We start from the raw sequence: 20009 nt of genomic DNA, 5'->3' as shown, positions 1-20009 counted from the left end.
AACATTTTGTTCTTCTTCATGGCTGCATAAAATTCCATTGTGTATAGATACCACATTTTCTTAATCCATTCGTCAGTGGTGGCCTGTATAGCTATTTTTAATAAAAATGTCTTCTGTCAAAAATGGAGAACAGGAAAGTAAATCAGGTCCTGTCTGGGTGTTGGTACCAGTGGGAGGGGGGGAGGATATAAAGAAAAGGTGTAGGAGGGTGAGTATGTTGGAAATATATACTTGTGTATGAAAGTGGAAAAAACAAGACCTGTTGAGACTATTCTAAGAACGGGGTGGGGGAGATTAAGGAGAATGATGGAGAAGATGAATTCAACTATGATATATTATAACCACTTTTGTCAATACACTCCCAGTACAACAATTAAAAAAATAAAAAAAGGATCCTAAAGAAGAAAAATAAAATGAATTAAAAAACATAAAAATATAGGTTCAGAGTACATGAAGCAAAAAGCTGGCAAAATTAATGGAAAAAAAGATACACTACAATTTAATTATAGTTGGAGATTTCAACACTCCTCTTTCAAGTTTGATAAAACAAGTAGACTGAAAATTCTCGTGAATTTAGAAGACCCAAACTAAATTATAAATTGACTTAATTGATCTTGATAGAAAACTACACTCACAAACTTCTGAATACATATTCTTTCAAATAAATAATGAACCTCCTCAAGATAAAGCATAGGCTAGGCAATAAAACAAGTCTCAATAAAGGCAAAAGGATTGAAATTATAAAGAATATATTCTCACTGGGCATGGTGGCTAACTCCCAGCTTCTCAGGAGGCAGAGATTGGTAAGAACACAGATCAAGGCCAGCCCAGGAAAAAAATTTAAGAGACCCCATCTCAACCAATAAAGTTGAGCCTCTCATTCCAGGTATGTGGGAAATGTAAATAGGAGGCTTGTAGTACAGGTTGGCTGGAGCAAGACTTTATTTGAAAAATAAAGCAAAAAGGGTTGGGGCGTGGCTCAACTGGTAGGGGGCCTGCCCAGCAAGCATCAGGCCTGGAGTTCAAACCCTAGTAGCATCAAAAAAGAAGTGTAGTCTCTGGTCACATGAAACATGGTAACATGTTACCATGTTACAAATTGGTAACAAAAGAAAAAAATTTTAAATCTTAAAATGTTAGCAATTAAACTGCATACTTCTAAATAAACCATGTACCAAAGAAGAAGGAACAAGGAAAATTATAAAATATTTAAAACTGAATAAAAATGAAAATACAATCTAACAAAATGTGTGATATAAGTTAAGACAGAACTGAGAGGGAGGTTTAAATTTTAAATGCTTATATTAAGCAATAATAAAAGTTTAAATTGAACTGTAAATTCAAGGCAAATCCAATCAAAATTCCAAAATTCAATTCTAAAATTTATGTGAAAATGCAAAGGACCTAGCACAGACAAAACAAATTTAAGATAGAACAAATTCTTATCTGATATGATTTCAAAATATACTGTAGTGCTACAACAATCAAAACAGCTTGGTGTATGTGTAAGGATAATGAATTGATCAATACAGTAGAACAGAATTCAGAAACAGACACACACATACACACACACACACAAACACACACACACACAGAGCCATCTGGTTTTCAACAATGATGCCAAGATAACTTACCAGAGAAAAGATAGTCTTTTCAACAAATGTTGCTGGAACAATTGGATGTTTGTGGAATAGAAAATTAACTGTTCTTTACCTTATAGCACACACACAGAAAAAGCCAAAATGGACCATAGCCGTAAATATAAAGCTAGAATTATAAAACTTCTAGCACTAAATATAAAACTAAAATGATAAAACATCTAGAAGAAAACAGGAAAAAAATCTTTGTTTTTTTGGTATAGACAAAGATTTCATAGAGAAGACTAAGAAAACACTAGTCATAAAGAAAAAGCTAGGACTGGCTGACTGGCTCAAGTGGTAGAGTGCCCACCTTGGAAGAATGGAGCCAGGAGTTCAAGTCCCAGTATTGCACACACAAACCCACACGTGCGCACGCACATACACACACACACACACACACACACACACACAAAGTAAAAACTAGTAATTGGATGACATCAAAATAAAAACTATTGTTCCTCAAAAGTCACTTTATGAAAATAAACAGATATGTTACAGAATAGGTAAAAATATTATAATACATTTATCTGACAAAAACTTGTACAGATATAAATAAAAATATGCATACAGTGTTTTAAATAATAAATAATATAGAAATGTATAATATGTATTCATATATGAACATATGAATATATAGAAACTCTTAAAATTCACTAAGAACAAGTAAAACAGTACAAAGGTCAGAAAAAATATTTCTATCATTGATTGATACATTAATAAATGATATTTTTTAGTATTTCAGGCATTCATTTCAGCATTTGTATTCAGAGATCTGGGTTAAGCAATATGGAGAAACACAAAGTGGTGTCAGAAACATTTTCTGAATGTCAAGCAACTTAATATTTAGTTAGGTAAAGCAGCATAACTAGCATGTACTAAATCACATGGTGGCAAAACTGGTAAATAGTAATAGTAGATATAAAAGTTGTGAAATTCAGAGCTAAATGAATTGCTAAATTAAAAGAATATTTATTAAGTGCAATTCCAGAGAGATAATATGTGCTCAGTAAGTGTTATTTTCCTTTTTGGAGGATGAGTGAGAATTTATGTTTGAAGTGATGAATCAAAGCAAAATTGAGGAGGTAGTATATAATGTAGGTGATGTAGGAGGGTTTTTCATAAGTGTCAAGAAGTGGGGAGACATTCAGGTCAGGAGGGTGGCATGAGCAAAGGGTAGAAGTGAAAAATCACAAGTATGTAGAGAGAAGTGAGACATGTTTGGTGTCATTGGATAGAGAGCAAAAGGAAGTTTCATGTAGGTGGGGGATCATGAGGGCCAAACTAGGAAGGAATCTAAAAACCAGATTAGAGATCTGCCTTCTATTAGCTCAATCTTTTATGGATTGCCAATATATAAATAAAACATAAAAAGGGATATTTTATTAGTAAAAGCTTATTTTATATTTTAATTTTATAGCATTAAATATAAGGTAAATTAACCAGAATAATGAAGTCATTTTGAGAGCATAAAACCTTGAAATTAGGGTCTGTTGCTCTCAGATGTGAGGTATTTTTTGTTTTGTTTTGTTTTATTGTTTCTTTTTAATGAACCACAGCTTTCACTGTATTTCTTCTGCTTTCTTTTTGGTGGCAACTTGTTTACAAAATATCAAGTCATATAGACAAAATAACCATGCTATAACAGTTTATCTTAAAGCCTTTGCATACCTTTCAATAAAACAAAAGATTTATTTTAAGGTAATAGAGTTTATATTTTAATGTGGTACAACAATAAGTTAATGCTCTGGTGATTTCCAGGTGGTTAAAATTTGGAATATAACACATTTGAATGAATATAATACTTTTGTTACATTTTTCATTTTTACATTTCTTAAAGATACAACTTACAAAGACTTAAATTAGTAGGAATATATTTGCTTATATGACCAAAACTCCCAGGAATAGCATTTGGCTTTAGCTGTCCTTAGATGTAAGTGTGACAACATGATGGAAAGATTTTTTTTCCTCTTACCTACTCTTATCTCTGTTTTTCAATTTTCTTTGTATTTTTTACTTCATTTACTCATAGCAGACTCTACTTATATGCCAGCAGAGTTGGTCAACTTCTTTTGGTGGCTGGAAGGAGCATTAGAAGGCAGGCAACAGACTATGATTGACAACTCCATCAGATCAATGATGGTATCCAGAAATATTTCCCAAAAGAAGGAAGATAGGACACATTAAACACACAAAAATTATTTAAATATTGTTTCCATAGTATAATATTGGTTCTTAAAACTAGCTAAACATGTATTTGAAAAAGTAAAAATAAAGTAGTCAGTTGCAGATCCCAAAGAACAGTAGCAGAAAATAGGGTGTAAAGAAGATGTGGATGAGAAATAATATTTTAGCAGTATGGTCAGCGATAGTTCCTAATGGACATTTTTATTCTACTAAAACTGTGGCCATTTGAGATCTCATACTGAAAAATCAAGGCTTAAGACTGTTTTTTTTTAAAAATATACTTCCTGTGTATGAAAAGAAAACTCGGTGCTCCAGTGACACAATTGTTTAGCACACAGTACTTATATGAAAAGAAAACTTGTCTTCGAAGGACTTACCTTTTGAGTTCAACAGTATTTTAAGCACATCCTCAGTGAATGATACTTAGGAAAGACTTTAATTAAAAAAAGGTAAAGCATGGACAAAGATGGAGGAAGGAACAGGAAGGCCACCAGAACTGCGTGTAGATAGGAGATTTGACAATACTTTGAACTTTTAGCATGCCTCTCCAGATGCTCTTGAGCAATGCCTATAACCCTTCTTGCTCTTGTAATTTTGAAGATAGTGTCTCACCATTTGCCTAGGCTGGACTGGACTGCAGTCTCCCATTTTACACTTCCTGTTGTATCTGGAATAATAGGCATACTCTACCATGCCCAGCTTTATTCTATTGAGATGGGGGACTTGCAAACTTTCAGTCTGTGGTGGTCTACTACATGATCCTTCTGATCTCATCCTCCCAAGTAGTTTAGAATGTCAGGCACACACCACCATGTCCAGCTATTAGCTGAGATAGGGTCTCCTGAACTTTCTGCATGCTGACCTTGAACCTCAGTCCTCCCAATCTCAGCCTCCTGAATAGCTGGGATTACAGAAGTGAGCCACCAGCTCCTGTCTCACCTTCCTTCCTTCTGTCCTTCCTTCCTTCCTTCTTTCCTCCCTCTTCCCTCTTTCCTTCCCTCCTTCCCTTCTTCCCTCCCTCCCTTCCTTCCTCCTCCTTCTTTGTAATAGTGGGGCTTGAACCCAGGACCTTGCACATGCTATACAAGTACTTACTAATGAGGTACTTCCCCAGCAGTGTCTTCCTTATCTTCACTGTGTTTCCTCATGTCTGAAATGTGGTTGTTAGTCTTAGTAATCATTGAAATGTCTTCTAGCTCCAGCAGCAGGCCACAAACCTCTGAATCACCTGCTGTATGTTTTCTTTCTTTACTCTATTGGCAGTGGTAGTAGTTATGCCTTGATGGGTATGTGAGAAGAATTTGTTTTGGAATGATCCTTCTGTTAATGTTTTAGATTTCAGGCAGCTTTGGAAAGCACATGAAAAAGATATTTTATACCTGCTTATACAGAACAATGTGACTACCATGAATGTATGTATGTTAATGAACCAGTTGTTAGGAATGCCCATGAAAAAGTTTGGTACATAAAAATAATATATAGAGAGAATAATACAATTAATGTTTTTATGTGTGTTTTTTGGCAAATTTCAAATGTGGGGCTTTTTTTCTTTTGTATGAACATGCCATAATTTCGCATCTAGCAGGTTTCCAAAACCTCCCATTATCTCCCCACCCTGCAAAGCACATACACATTCACACTCACAGCGTATTGTTTTGTAAAGTGGTTGTGGAATTAACATTTTTCCTGGAAGGAATATATCTGATTTAATGACCAAATCATTTTAAGGCAGCACAACAGAATTTTACAGGAACTAAGTCTGTTTCTTCACACCGATCATGCATGTTTTACTCGAGCATTGAGTCATTAGCATGTTTATAATGGCTCTAATTTAGTGAAACATTTTCTGAATTTTATCCTTGAGTCATTTACAAATTGTTCATATTGAGTAAACAAAGGAAACAGATTGCATTTTATACTTAGTAATTTATCTGAAAGAAGAGGGGAGGGTTAATTGTTTTAAAGTTTTGGTCTGTTTGGGGAAGTGAGACTGCTTTTTCATTGCTAGGCATAAATGCCATTTCTCATCTTTTTGGAGATGTGGGGTACTATGGGGGAGTAAAATGAAAAATTAGGACTAGGACAAGATTTGCCACTCCCAGAGGGGAGTGTGGAGCAAAAGGGGAGCTGGCACGAGATTATCGAAAACAGTTGGTGCATTCCTTAATGATCAAGTGCTTGAGAAGTCCAGTTCTTCCTGGCAGAGCATCTGTGTTGACGTTTATATCATTGCCCTGCTGTATGGGAAAGGCATGCTTTCTCTTGCTGTGTGCCTAAAAATAGGATGGAATATAGCATTGTATGAGATATTTTAAGATAGCAAAAACATTTAAGAGGTTAAAGGTTTGGCTTTTGGATCAAAAAATATTGGCAAATATAACATGTCGTGTTTTTCGCAGACTGACTTTTTTCTCTAGTTTGTTAGTGATTTAGATACTTGGTGGGGCAGTTTTTCTAGGTTTATTTGAAAAACCCACTCTGCTGACTTCTGTGTCAGTTCCCTCATGAAGAGCAGGCCTGAAAGCAGCCTCTATTTATATTCCCTTCTTCTTTTTTGGAAAATCATTTGTTTCATTAGGAAGAGAGAGAGAGAGAGAGAGAGAGAGAGAGAGAGAGAGAGAGAATGCTTTGTACGTTATAGATAGTGACTTCAAAATAAAACTGGCTCATTTCAGTGTCTAATTATTTTTAGTGAGCTTGGAGGGTTTTAATTAAAATTTAGGAGTGCTCTTCAAGCTCTCCAACCTCCAATTTTATCCCACTGTATTGTGGGGCACTTGCCACTGTGGAAAAATGTACAGTAACTGGCATGTGTATCTTTATGTTTCCTGATAAAGAATGTGGGTGGAGGATCAATGGGATATAAATATATATTGACAGATTTAGTTGCAAACCAAAGTCATGTGTACATTTGATAAGTTAGCATTGTTTTTAAATATGTAGAAAAATTATTGCATTTGAAACTTAGGATTCCTGTGGTAAAAATGAAAGGGAAGGCTTTATTATTTTCTTAAGAGTTAATAAAATCTGCATATAGAGACAGCAGTCATTGTTTTTTCTCACTAAAATATTTGAAAGATGTTTTTCTATGTGAATTTCCTAATCTAGCACTTCTGACCTTAGATTTCACATTGAGGTTAAAAAAAATGAATGTTTACTTATAGTAAATTGTTTTAAAGTACAATAAAAATTTCCCCACCATTCTTTTCTCTTCCCCATGCTTTAATTTTAATAATGATTTATTTACTCTATTTGACCCATATGAAAAAAATCTTTATTTTGTGCAGAATAGAAGTTAGAATTGTCAAAGTTTTTTTTTTAACTAGGTGTAATTTAAAAACCTTTCCTAAAATATCATCATACAGGTTAGGAAATAAATATCTTACATAATCTCACTTTGTATTTCTCTTATACCATAAAAATATTAGCAGGCAAAAACATTACTAAACCATGAAAAAGCACATCTAGTCTGAAACCTGAGTACTCAGGAAGGAGAAACTTTGCTTCACAACCCACTATGCAACTATTTTTAAAAAAATAGACCTGAATCTTTTTTTCATTGTAAGTTTCTTGAAAAAGACAAGCTTAAATTTGCAAAGAAACTCCCTCCCAGAAAATATGCAACAGAGAACTATTTTATAATTTATCCAAACTTTACATCTTTGTTTAAAATATGGGAGATAACAAAAGTCCAACTTAAGATTTTTTTTTTCTTTAGCTTTACCAGAGTTTGAACTCAGGGCCTTGTGCTTGCTAGGCAGACACTCTACTGCTTGAAACATACCTACAGCCTATGTGCTAGAATTTTGATAGTCCTTTTAAAATTCCCCTTATTAATAAAATTAGGCAAAAATAAATGTAAGATCCTGCATTTTAAAGTCTTGGCATTTTATGAAATGCCATATTAATACAGAAGCATTATGACTTACATTTATTTTTATATATGTAATGATGGTGGTATTTTATACTATAATTTTGTGATTCTTTTATCTCAAGTTCCAAAAAGCATATAGTTCCTTTTCTGTTTTTTTTTTTTTTCAGCTGAAGACAACTCAGTCACTAAACTCTGAATAGCTAAACTTAGGTAATGAAATTTACTGCATTTTGTTTCATTGTTGGGAGGGTTTTGGGCCACCATAACTGTGAGAGTTATAAATTAATTAAAAAAATATTTGAATGTGGAATATAGTCCAAAATTACCTGGGAGATGTCATTTCTTTTTTTCTGTTTGGAATCGTATGTGCCTACTCTGTTAAGGCTGTTCTGCTTTGTCTTACTGTCTCTGCATACATAATGAAAAATTCATCTTCTTTACTTATTCTTACCTCTTTGGTTTCTGCAATTGTTCTAGATCATAATAGGGCAAAGTCTGATTTGATCCATTTTCTAGGTAAAGCTAGTGTCCTACTAATGTAGCTGAAGGATGCAGCAGAAGGGAAGTGAATCCTACTTTTAGTTTACACCATTACCTGGTAAATCAGTCCATTCCTTAATGGAGTAGGAAATGTGACAATATAAGTTTTTATTTGTAACTTTGTACCTATTCCATTTTTCAGTATTTCTAATCAGAAACTTTCATTGGGGAAGAAGTATCTTCTGCCTCTATAGTACTTGCCCCTTTTCTTGCTTTACATTATAACATGGGAGATGCTTAGCACCAATTGTGGTACATGAGCTCTTAGAGGTTTAAGTCTGTTAACTAGGGAAGAAAGCTGTGAGATTTTCAAAGTATTTTCTTAAGCTTTGAAACTTCTTGGAATCTCCTAGAAGTAAGATGAAATGTTGATAAGATTGTGTATAGTGACTTTTATTGTCCTGCAGATAACTACTGGTTAGTAGTTATTACTAAATATTTTTGTAGCTGTAAATGCAGATATACAGTTTGCTTTATTTCTTCTCTCAGTTTCTCTTCTACTGAAATGGGAACACATGTAGATAGATTAAATCAGCATTAGGATAAGGATTAATTTTCTAATAGAATACAAAATGCTTTGCAGTTGTTAACCATTTTATTAATGAGTAGCTTTTATGTAAAACTGTCCACATGATTTGACTTATGCTTAAAGTGTGTGTTCCTGTTGTCCATATAGGAAGTTTTCTCCCATGAAGTTTCAGCGTTCTTTTCTTGATGCTTTTAAAGATTTCAAGTCTATTTATAGAAATGAGAGACATATTTTGGTCTGTTTTTACATCTACTATGTATCTAGTAGGTATGAACTTGCTCTGAATTTGTGATCATTACTTATAAATTGGGCTTTTGTCTTTGGCTACTATAATATATGCTGTCAGCTCAAAATTTAACCAAACAATTTATGCTCTTGGACTTGCATCAGTAAATATCAGTTTAACACAATGATACAACATATATGAAAGTGTTAAAAAAAGGTAACAAAACTATGTAGGGTATGAAATTCAAGATTTTTATTGTTTTTTTCCCTTATTTATAATCTAGTGTTATGCCAGTCTCTCAGAAATTCAAACTTGATTTGAGAAAAAAAAATCTCTTATAGGCATGTCTTTGTAGATTTGCTACTTAACTTTTAAAACAGTTTTATCTTTTTATGAATTTAGCATGAACACAATATAGATATAGAACAAAATATATACCCCACTTCTGAATTTGAAATAGAAAAATAACAGGAGACCATTTGCCAATTAAATAAAAACTTCCCCATTGGAAGGTCACTCAGAATCTAATCTTGAACCACAGAGAATCACTTATTAAAGCCTAAGAAAATAATGGGAGAGAATGTAAAGACAGAAGGAAGGCAGGAAGGAAGGTGAGAGAAGTTAGGAAGAGTCAGAAAGCTTGCGTATAATAGAATTTCTATTTAGAAAGACCTTCAGCTTTTGTGATAGCCGGCTGGTGTGGTTGCTCCACATCAGCCATTTCATGACACACAGATCTGGATTCCATCCATTCCTTGATTGACGGATTGGGTCATGAATAGACGCTAATTGTTCCCACCGATGCGCTCTAACCATTGCAGTGGACTTCTCATCTCTTAAGCGGGATCGCTACCTTTTTCTGAAGCTTATCCAGCTTCTAAAGCCCTTGAGAGCCTTCTTGACCTAACTGTCATTCTGAAAAATTCAAGGAGGTTTAGAAGCTGAAGGGGAAAAATAAAAGGGGAAATGCCAAGTCGATAGGTGCTGATATGGAAGAGAAAAGGCATTTGGAATTGGGGTAACCATTTTAAATATAATTTTAAAAGAAAGTTATCAGAATCTTGACACTTGGAATGTTAAAGTTGAATGGGCGTATGCTTTGCACTTAGCATTTAGTATTTGAATCTGCATTCACTTTTGGAAACATGGCCTATTTATTAAGAGTTGAGGCTTAAAATGTTAAAGTAGGTGCAAACACTAGCCCCAGTTGCAAATCCATCTGAATATAGAGAAAAAATAACTTATAGAGAAAATTTTGATAATTATTAGGACATTGTAAAGTTTGGATTTCTGTAACCTTTATAAATCTTTATAAAAACAAATATAATTACTCCTTATAATTTAGTATGTTATTTAAAAATGCATTGAAGCAAATGATGCTTAAAATGTGGTTTCCTTAACAAAATATGTGTGTTTTGTAAAAAATTACAGCAGTTTTTATTAGTAGGGCACAGAGAACATCTTGACTTTGTTTTCTTTTTTACTTTGCTCTAAATGAGTATTTTACAAAAGTTGTATTTCTTTGTTAAGGACTAAGTGGTTACAGGTTGATTGGCCTCTTCTCCCTTGAAGATCTGTCACTGTTCCTTATACAGCACATAAATTTTGCTTGGACTTTAAAAAATCACCTGGACTAAAAGTATATCATCTGAACTTAAAATGAGAAAGAGGCATAGTTTCTGTCTTAGCCTAAGAAATGATGACTGCTGATTAACAGAATTATGAATTCTAGTAATTATGATTAATAGAATTAGGAAAAGATTATTGAGCATTATCCTTTTTATCTCTGGGCCATAGCTTAAATTATGTTCTGGGAAAACAAACTCAGTTGTGGTATTTTGTAATATATAGAGTATGGAATTGCCTATATTGCAGAGTTAAAACAACAGCAGCCAAAAAAGCTTTCTACATTTTTAAATGCAAGAATTTCTCCATAATCTGGCCTTCTGAATTTATAATATGCATATATTTTTAATGCTTACTTTTATATTTTAATAGATTCCTCCTGCATGGAAAAACTACTTTCAAAAGATTGGAAGGAAAAAATGGAAAGACTAAATACCAGTGAACTTCTTGGAGAAATTAAAGGTACAATATATAAAACATCAAATATATCAATGTTCAGATATTATTTTGTATAATGACATATTTACTGATCTCTCTATAAAACTCTAAATTTCTTACCTCTAACACTCAATTATATATAAGAAGGTAGATGTATAACAAGTCCCTGAACTTTTTTTCTTGGTAGGGTTTACAGAATGAAAATCCTGTCTTCTCTTGGTATCAGTCCATACACAGATGATTTTATGGTACATACTACCTCATGAATTCACTTCACAGAAAGTATTGGGATGAAAAACAGTTATGTCAAAAAATGAAGAGGAATTTAAGTTAAAGATATTTTTAGTTTATCCTCTTAAAATCATAATGATAGCTTGAGTTAGGAATCCAAATTATTAATTTGAATTTCTTCTGATCAAAAGAGGTTACCTATAGCACCTTTAAAAAATTCTGTGGAATGTAATGTATATGATGGTTTATGGGTGAATTCTGAGGCCTGTTTTCCTTGGTTCACTTGCTGGCTCTTGTCACTTACTAGATGTGCAGCTTTTGGCAAACTGCTGGACGTTTCTACATTTCATATTTCTTGTCTTTAAAATGGGGATAATAATAGTATCTACTTCATAGGTTCATTGAGAGAATTAAGTGTGTAAAGCTCTTAGACATTAATGTGTCTGTAGGATCAGAGATTGGTTATTCTCAAACAGATTTCATAGGATTTAGTATTTCATGATCTCTGACTTATTTATTTATTTGGAATTGAACCAGGCAAGTGCTAGAGCAAGCACTAGGCCATGTACTAGGAATGCATTCTACTACTGAGCTACACCCCCACTCATGTTATTATTTTTAAACGTGTTAAGTAGACAATCCCAGACTAGTTCAGTATTAAGCCTATCAGTCAAAAAGTTATACTTCTTGTGTAGCCAAACTCTTGATGATTTATTTATGGAGATGGAGTGCTGTATTCCTAGTTTTTTGTATCATGAATGAAATCTATGGTCATTCATCAATTCCATCAGTCATCTCTTACAGTAAGCACTCTGATTTGCACTAATAATTTAGGAACTTACATTAGTTTCTGAAATTATTAAACAGCTTTACTTGAATCTTGCTGTTGGTTGAGGATAACATCTCAGTTAAGATGACAATTTGGCAATGAGTATCTCACAAAAAATGTTATTTTGGTTTTACTACAGAAAATAGTATAATGTTGGAGTATGTTGTGTTCAACTCAAATGAAGAGAAAAGTCATTCTTTTCCCAATGAACAATTAATAACTCATTCCATTAACTAGTACAGTGTCAAAATCAAGTGGAAATTGAATATTATTTCAAATTTATCTGCTTCTGTTTTGTACTCATACAGGCTATTTTGGAAAAAAAGAAATTCAACTTATAACTGACGGGTAAAAAGAAAGTCATTAGTGACATATTCTCTATCCAGCTGCAATAACATGGTGTGTGCTACTTTGCACGTCATTCTGTGTTTTCTTCCCTTTCCAAAGTCATTGGTTTTGTAACAGTGAGAACAGAAATGCTTTATGCAAAGGCAAGCTTTTGCCAGCATGAATGATGGGGGTCTTGCATTCTCTTAGTAATGCAGAAACTAAAATTTTATATGACTCAACACTGAGTTTTTATACTTCAGGGTATGTTCCCCCCATACAGCTCATCTTTCTTTATATTTAATTATGACTTCAAAATCTAAAAATTGTAAAGTCTTAGATGCTCAAAATGCTTAAAGTGAAACACATACAAAATTCTTTTCAAATTCTTTACTTTTTTCCTGGATTCTTTATTATTTCTTTAAAAATTTTTTCCTTTATTATTATGCTGGGTGGGGGTATATTGTGGCATTTACAAAAGTTCTTACAATGTATCAAACATACTTGAATTCATGATATGGGAACTTTCATTTGTGTGCGATTCAGAGTTTTATGGACATAAAAATAATATTCTTACTAAATTTCTCATTTTGATTTATTCTACATTTTTGTCTTGGAACTTCATCTCCTACACCTAAATTATTTTTATTATCGTAAAACATGGCATAAAGTGAGGTTTTCTTAATTTGATTGACCTTTTGTTTAACATTTAAGTTGTCTATTTTTCCTTTAAATGACTCACCTTGTTCTTACTGGTTTATAAAAACTCAAAATATATTTTAATAGTATTAAATTTTGTCATTTGTATTACATTTTGTTATTTGCTTCATTTTATGGGTTTGTTATTAGTGTTTCCATCCCTTTTTAAATGTTTTTTTGTGTTGGAGTTTGTTTAGAAAGGCTTTTTCCACCCGCAGATTAGATAATATTCTGCCAAATTTTTCTTCTAGGTAGTTGGCTATATTTTAAAGCACTTAACCCCTTTATTCCTCTTGAGTCTATTTTGATGCATAATGTCAACTAGAGGTATAACTTAATTTTTTCTCAAATAGTTAAGCAAATATATCTGTGCTGATAATTAAATCTACCTTATCCCCTCTCCTTGAAGTAGTATGTTTTATTATGCTCTGATTACATATTTGAAACCATTTGTTAGTCTGGTTCTATTCTGCTGATCTTTCTATCTAAAATTTTATTGGTACTGTGCTACATTAATCACTGTAACATTATAGTGTATTTCAAATCTTTCATAATTTTAAGCTATTTTATCATTTCCTCACATTTATCTTAGATTTTTCAACTTGTAAACTAGAATCCCAAAATTATTTTTCAAAGATTACATTTTTGTAACACTGTAGGGTATGCTGGCATATGTAAAATCAGTCTAATTCTTTTGTGTACTTCAATAGTACATAGATAGTAAATTTTTCTTATTTATTTTACTGGTTCATTTTATAATTTCTTTTTTTATTAAACTTATTAGGTCTAGTTATATTTCAGCTGAGATGTATGTCTTTTTGTTCTCCTCCTTATATTACAATATTAAGAAGAAAATACTGAGTTAGTAGCAGATATTTTGACCTAACTTTTATTTTGTGGTATTGATTTTAATATTTCACATTAAGTATTTTGTTGACTATTGATGTAAGCTATTCTTAATAATTTTAAATGATCATTCCAGCCTATTAGGAGTTTCTATGAAAAAATTAAATTTTATTTTATAGCATACCTTTTATTCCTTTTGAATCTATTTTGATGCACAATATTTGGGTTTTTAAAGATTTATTATTAAAATAAGTGCTTATTAGTCATGGTATAGTCTTATTTTAATGTATTACATAATTTTATTTGCTCTTTTTTTATCTGTAATAAAATGGGATTAATTGTGCTTTTCTTTATTTGTACTATTTGTACTGTTCTGGTTAACTTTTAGTTCCACAGTTCATAGTAGAATTGGGCAACTTTTATAGGCAATGTAAGTCTAATCAGAATTGTTACTATGAATGCCCCTCCCTCCTGGAAAATGAATATATCCTAATAAAAATTTTATTAAAAAATAAAATATTAAGTAGATAATATGTGAATTATTTATTTCTTGAAATTCTGAAAAATATACTCATAAAATATCTGAGCCTAGAGTTTTCTTTGGAAATAATTGGTTTCATTTTGTTTGTTACATTTTTCATTTCTTTTGAAGTCAGTTTGCCATAAAATATTTTTCCTAGAAAATTATCTATTCCTGAGATTTTTCACATATAGTCAGCATTGATTGACTATACAATATTAAATAGTATCCTTAACTCCTCCATTTATTTGCTGTTACATATCTGGTTTTTACTTTTGCGTGTTTGATTTTTCCTTTGCCCTTCACTTTTGCTTGCCAGCAGCTTTTGTGTTTATTAACCCTGTCCTCCTAAAGACCCAAGTTTTGGACTTGTGTATCCATTCTGCTGCTTGTCATTATGCCAACCAGTTAATCTTCCCTTCACCTTTATTATCTCTTCCTTCCTTATTTTCCTTGTACTTTTTCTTTTGTTTGTTTTTTGATATTCTCTAATTTTCTAGACTGATTCATTTAAAAACTTTTAAATTTAATAATAAAGTTACTTTTGTTTATGACTGTGTTTCTAGGAATAGTTTTATGTACCCAATGAGTTTCTGCTTTTAGAATTCTCATTGTCATTATTTTCTGAATATTCATCATTTATATTATTTTGTAGACACTCTATGTTTACATATTATTGTTAAGTTTGTATCTTTTGTAAAGTTTTATAGTCCTACAGTATAACAAAGTTGGGAAAGGGAGGACCTTAACTTCTGTGTATCACCGCCATTGGAAAATTCTATGTGGTGGGTAGTGGAGGGAAAGTAACATGTCAGCTGTAGAATGGATAAAAGCAGTATTGAAAACTGGGTCTTAACCCAGGGACCTTAATATTCCTACATAATTAAGAAAAATAAATTAATAATTTTCTTGTAGACTTCACATTAAAAGTACTTTCACATAAACTTCTTTGTGTAAATGAAGACAGCAATGTTTCCAAAACCCTTGATAGGAGTGAGATTAGTGCTGAACTTTGGGAAACACTGAATTAGAATTGTCAATGAGTCTATGTCTGAGCCTTGTCTAATATTTTTACTTTCTATATTTGGGGTGCACAACAGCATTTTGATATAGATATACATAGTGAAATGGTCACCACAATTAAGAAAATTAGCATATCCATCACCTCACAGTTACTTTTTTTCTGTGTGTGCATGTGTGTGTGTGTGTTAAGAACATATAAAATCTCTCTTAGCAAATTTCCAGTATGTAATACAATATTATTACATCATTAAATATAGCCCTCATCCTGTATGTTAGATCTCTAAAGTTATTTATCCTATGGAACTGCATCTTTGTACCCTTTCACCTATCATTTTCCCCTTCTCCTTGCCCCTGGTAGTTACTGTTTTTATGTTCCTTAAGAGAAAGATCCCACCCAATCCTCCACCACCATTTTTCCTAGTTGCAGCATTAGTTGAGATAGAATACAATAATTGGCATAGATTCAACAGCAGCAATCTGAAAGCATGGTTCAAGCCAGATTTACATTGTTACAAGTATTGCAAAATAGCTTTATTAGTGAGAACTGAAATGAAATATAGAATAAAATATTTAGACCTTTGATTTGGCCTGAAGTATTATGTCCCAGGCAGGGTGCTGTATTTTTAAGGGGTCTATTGTCAACTTAGCATTTACCAAAATGAAAAGTGTTGGATATTTAATATTAATAGTAACTAACGACATAGGAAGAGTTGGTCTAGTACATGTTGTCTAGTTTGAGTTTTTTAATTTTTTTTTAGATAGAAGAGGAAGTATTTGATTTGTGTTGAAGCAGGTGCTCTCCCACTTAAGCCATGCTTCCAGCCCTTTTTGCTTTATTAATTTTTTTGGATAGAGTCCCATGTTTTAACTTAGGGCTGGCCTCGATCACAATCTTCCTACCTATGCCTCCTGCATAGCTGGAATCACAGATTCCACTGTAAGCCCACTGCCTGGTTGTTAAGATGCTGTCTTGCTCACTTCTTTTTTTTTTTTTTTTTTTTTTGTTTGTTTCAGTGAATGTATCTTTTTTTTTTTTTTTTCATTTTTCTTTTATTATTCATATGTGCATACAAGGCTTGGTTCATTTCTCTCCCCTGCCCCCACCCCCTCCCTTACCACCCACTCCGCCCCCTCCCGCTCCCCCCCTCAATACCCAGCAGAAACTATTTTGCCCTTATCTCTAATTTTGTTGTAGAGAGAGTATAAGCAATAATAGGAAGGAACAAGGGGTTTTGCTAGTTGAGATAAGGATAGCTATACAGGGCATTGACTCACATTGATTTCCTGTGTGTGGGTGTTACCTTCTAGGTTAATTCTTTTTGATCTAACCTTTTCTCTAGTTCCTGGTCCCCTTTTCCTATTGGCCTCAGTTGCTTTAAGGTATCTGCTTTAGTTTCTCTGCGTTAAGGGCAACAAATGCTAGCTAGTTTTTTAGGTGTCTTACCTATCCTCACCCCTCCCTTGTGTGCTCTCGCTTTTATCATGTGCTCATAGTCCAATCCCCTTGTTGTGTTTGCCCTTGATCTAATGTCCACATATGAGGGAGAACATACGATTTTTGGTCTTTTGAGCCAGGCTAACCTCACTCAGAATGATGTTCTCCAATTCCATCCATTTACCTCTTGCTCACTTCTTGCCTGTGCTGGTGGTGAGCCTCATGGGTAGTTGAGTTGGAGGCATGGGGCATAGTACCCAGCCAGGGACCTTGTTCTTAATAAACAGAAGCATTTCAGAAGTTATGGCTATCTGAAATTGATAAGATTGAATGCATTAATAGATAGTGCCTCAAATATAGTGGTTTTCAATATTGTTGGATGAACAAGTGAATAAATTGATGGAAACATAAATTAACAAAATGAAATCAATGGAAATTTGGCTCTGGAAAATTTTAAAAAGAGGTATTATTGTGTATCCTTACACTGGTAGATTTTTATCTTATGGCCTAAGATTTGTTCCAAATTAATACTTGAGTTTATTATATTTCATTTATTAAAAAAACTAATTTTGAAATATTATCTATTTCCTGTCAGTAAATAATATGGTAATAAATTTTGTAGGATTTTTTATTATTTACAAAGTAAAGTATAAACCATGTATAATATTTTGTCTGATTCCTATATAACCTAATGAGGAAAAATTATCACATTAATTTTACAAATGAGTAAAATGAAACTGAGAAAATCAAGTAGTTTGTTCAAGGTGACTCAGAAAGTTGTAGAAATAAGACTTGATCTTGGTCTCTGAAGCCTTTCTTTTGTGTGTGTGTGTGTGTTTGTTTCATGTAATCTTATGTGCATGCAATGTTTGGGTCATTTCTACCCCCTAACCCCCACCCTCTCCCTCTCTCCCACACCCCCTCCCTTCCAGGCAGAAACTATTTTGCCCTTATCTCTAATTCTGTTGAAGAGAGAGTATAAGCAATAAAAGGAAGGACAAAACATTTTTGCTAATTGAGATAAGGATAGATATACAGGAAGATTCCTTGCATTGCTTCCATGTACATATGTGTTACATTCTAAGTTGATTCTTCTCGAACTGACCTTTTCTCTAGTTCCTGATCCTATTCTCCTATTGGCCTCTTATCACTTTAAAGTTTCTACATTAGTTCCTTTGCATTGAGGACATCAAATACTGTCAAGTTTTTTGGGTTTCTTACCTATCCCCATACCTCCCTTGTGTGCTCTCGCCTTATCATGTGACACAAGTCCAACAACATTGCTGCATTTGCCCTTGATCTAAAGTCCACATATGAGGGAGAACATACGATTATTGGTCTTCCAGCCTGGCTAACCTCACTCAGGATGATGTTCTCCAGTTCCATCCATTTATTTGTGAATGATAACATTTCCTTCTTCTTCATGACTGAGTAAAATTCCATTGTGTATAAATACCACATTTTCTTAATCCATTTGTCAGTAGTGGGGCATCTTGGCTGTTTCCATAACTTGGCTATTGTGAATAGTGCCGCAATAAACATGGGTGTGCAGATGCCTATGGAGTAACCTGAGTCACATTCCTTTGGGTATATCCCCAGGAGTGGGATTGCTGGATCATATGGCAGATCTATGTTTAGATTTTTAAGAAGTGTCCAAATTTTTTTCCAGAGTGGTTGTACTAGTTTACATTCCCACCAGCAGTGTACGAAGGTTCCTTTTTCCCCACATCCTCACCAACACCTGTTGTTGGTGATGTTTTTGATGATGGCTATTATCACAGGGGTGAGGCGGAATCTTAGTGTAGTTTTTATTTGCATTTCCTTTATGGCTAGAGATGGTGAGCATTTTTTCATGTGTTTTTTGGCCATTTGAATTTCTTCTTTTGAGAAAGTTCTGTTTGGTTCACATGCTCATTTCTTTATTGGTTCATTAATTTTAGGAGAGTTTAGTTTTTTGAATTCCCTATATATTCTGGTTATCAGTCCTTTGTCTGATGTGTAGCTGGCAAATACTTTCTCCCACTCTGTGGGTGTTCTCTTCAGTTTAGAGACCATTTCTTTTGATGAACAGAAGCTTTTTAATTTTATGAAGTCCCATTTATTCATCTTTTCTCTTAGTTGCTGAGCTGCTGGGGTTCTATTGAGGAAGTCCTTGCCTATACCTAGTACTTCCAAAGTGTTTCCTACTCTTTCCTGTACCAACTTTAGAGTTTGGGGTCTGATATTAAGGTCCTTGATTCATTTTGAGTTGATACTAGTACAGGGTGGTAAACATGAATCTAGTTTCAGTTTTTTGCAGATGGCTAACCACTTTTCCCAACAACTTTTGTTGAAGAAGCTGTCTTTTCACCATCATATATTTTTGGCAACTTTGTCAAAAATAAGGTGAGTATAGTTGTATGGCTTCATATCTGGGTCCTCTATTCTGTTCCACTGGTCTTCTTGTCTGTTTTTGTGCTAATACCATGCTGCTTTTATTGCTATTGCTTTATAATATAGTTTGAAGTTGGGTATTGTGATACCTCCAGCATTGTTCTTTTGGCTGAGTATTGCCTTGGCTATTCAGTCTCTTGTGTTTCCAAACACAAATTTTAGGGTAGATTTTTCAATCTCTTTGATGAATGTCATTGGGATTTTGATGGGAATTGCATTAAATATGTAGATTGCTTTTGGTAGTATAACCATTTTTACTATGTTGATTCTACCAATCCATGAGCATGGGAGATCTCTCCACCTTCTGTAGTCTTCCTCAATCTCTTTCTTCAGAGGTTTGTAATTCTCCTTGTAGAGGTCATTCACATCCTTTGTTAAGTTTACTCCTAAGTATTTGATTTTTTTTTTTGAGGCTATTGTAAATAGAATTGTTTTAATGTATTCTTTCTCAGTTTGTTCATTATTAGTGTATAGAAAAGCTAATGATTTTTGTATATTTATTTTATATTCTGCCACCTTGCTGTAGCTGTTGATGGTGTCTAGGAGTTTGTGGGTAGAGTTTTTCGGGTCTTTAAGGTATAGGATCATATTGTCTGCAAATAGGGATAT

The 20009-nt window shown here is 33.3% G+C and overlaps 1 protein-coding gene across 23 annotated transcripts in view; it reads left to right on the top strand.

The window, feature by feature from the left end:
• The window catches only part of Sox6 (SRY-box transcription factor 6), a 576267-nt gene that overhangs the window by 314879 nt on the left and 241379 nt on the right, over positions 1-20009 (top strand). For 22 of the 23 annotated variants that reach the window (XM_074042103.1, XM_074042097.1, XM_074042114.1 and 19 more), the window contains one exon: positions 10992-11081. The exons of the other annotated variant lie outside the window; for it this stretch is intronic. In XM_074042103.1, coding sequence (XP_073898204.1) covers positions 10992-11081 — 90 coding nt within the window. The remainder of the gene's footprint in view (positions 1-10991; positions 11082-20009) is intronic. 23 annotated transcript variants of the gene reach the window in all.

Source organism: Castor canadensis, chromosome 1 (assembly GCF_047511655.1).
Source record: "Castor canadensis chromosome 1, mCasCan1.hap1v2, whole genome shotgun sequence".
In the NCBI taxonomy this organism is placed as follows: Eukaryota; Metazoa; Chordata; class Mammalia; order Rodentia; family Castoridae; genus Castor; species Castor canadensis.
This window is presented reverse-complemented; position numbering and strand designations above follow the sequence as displayed.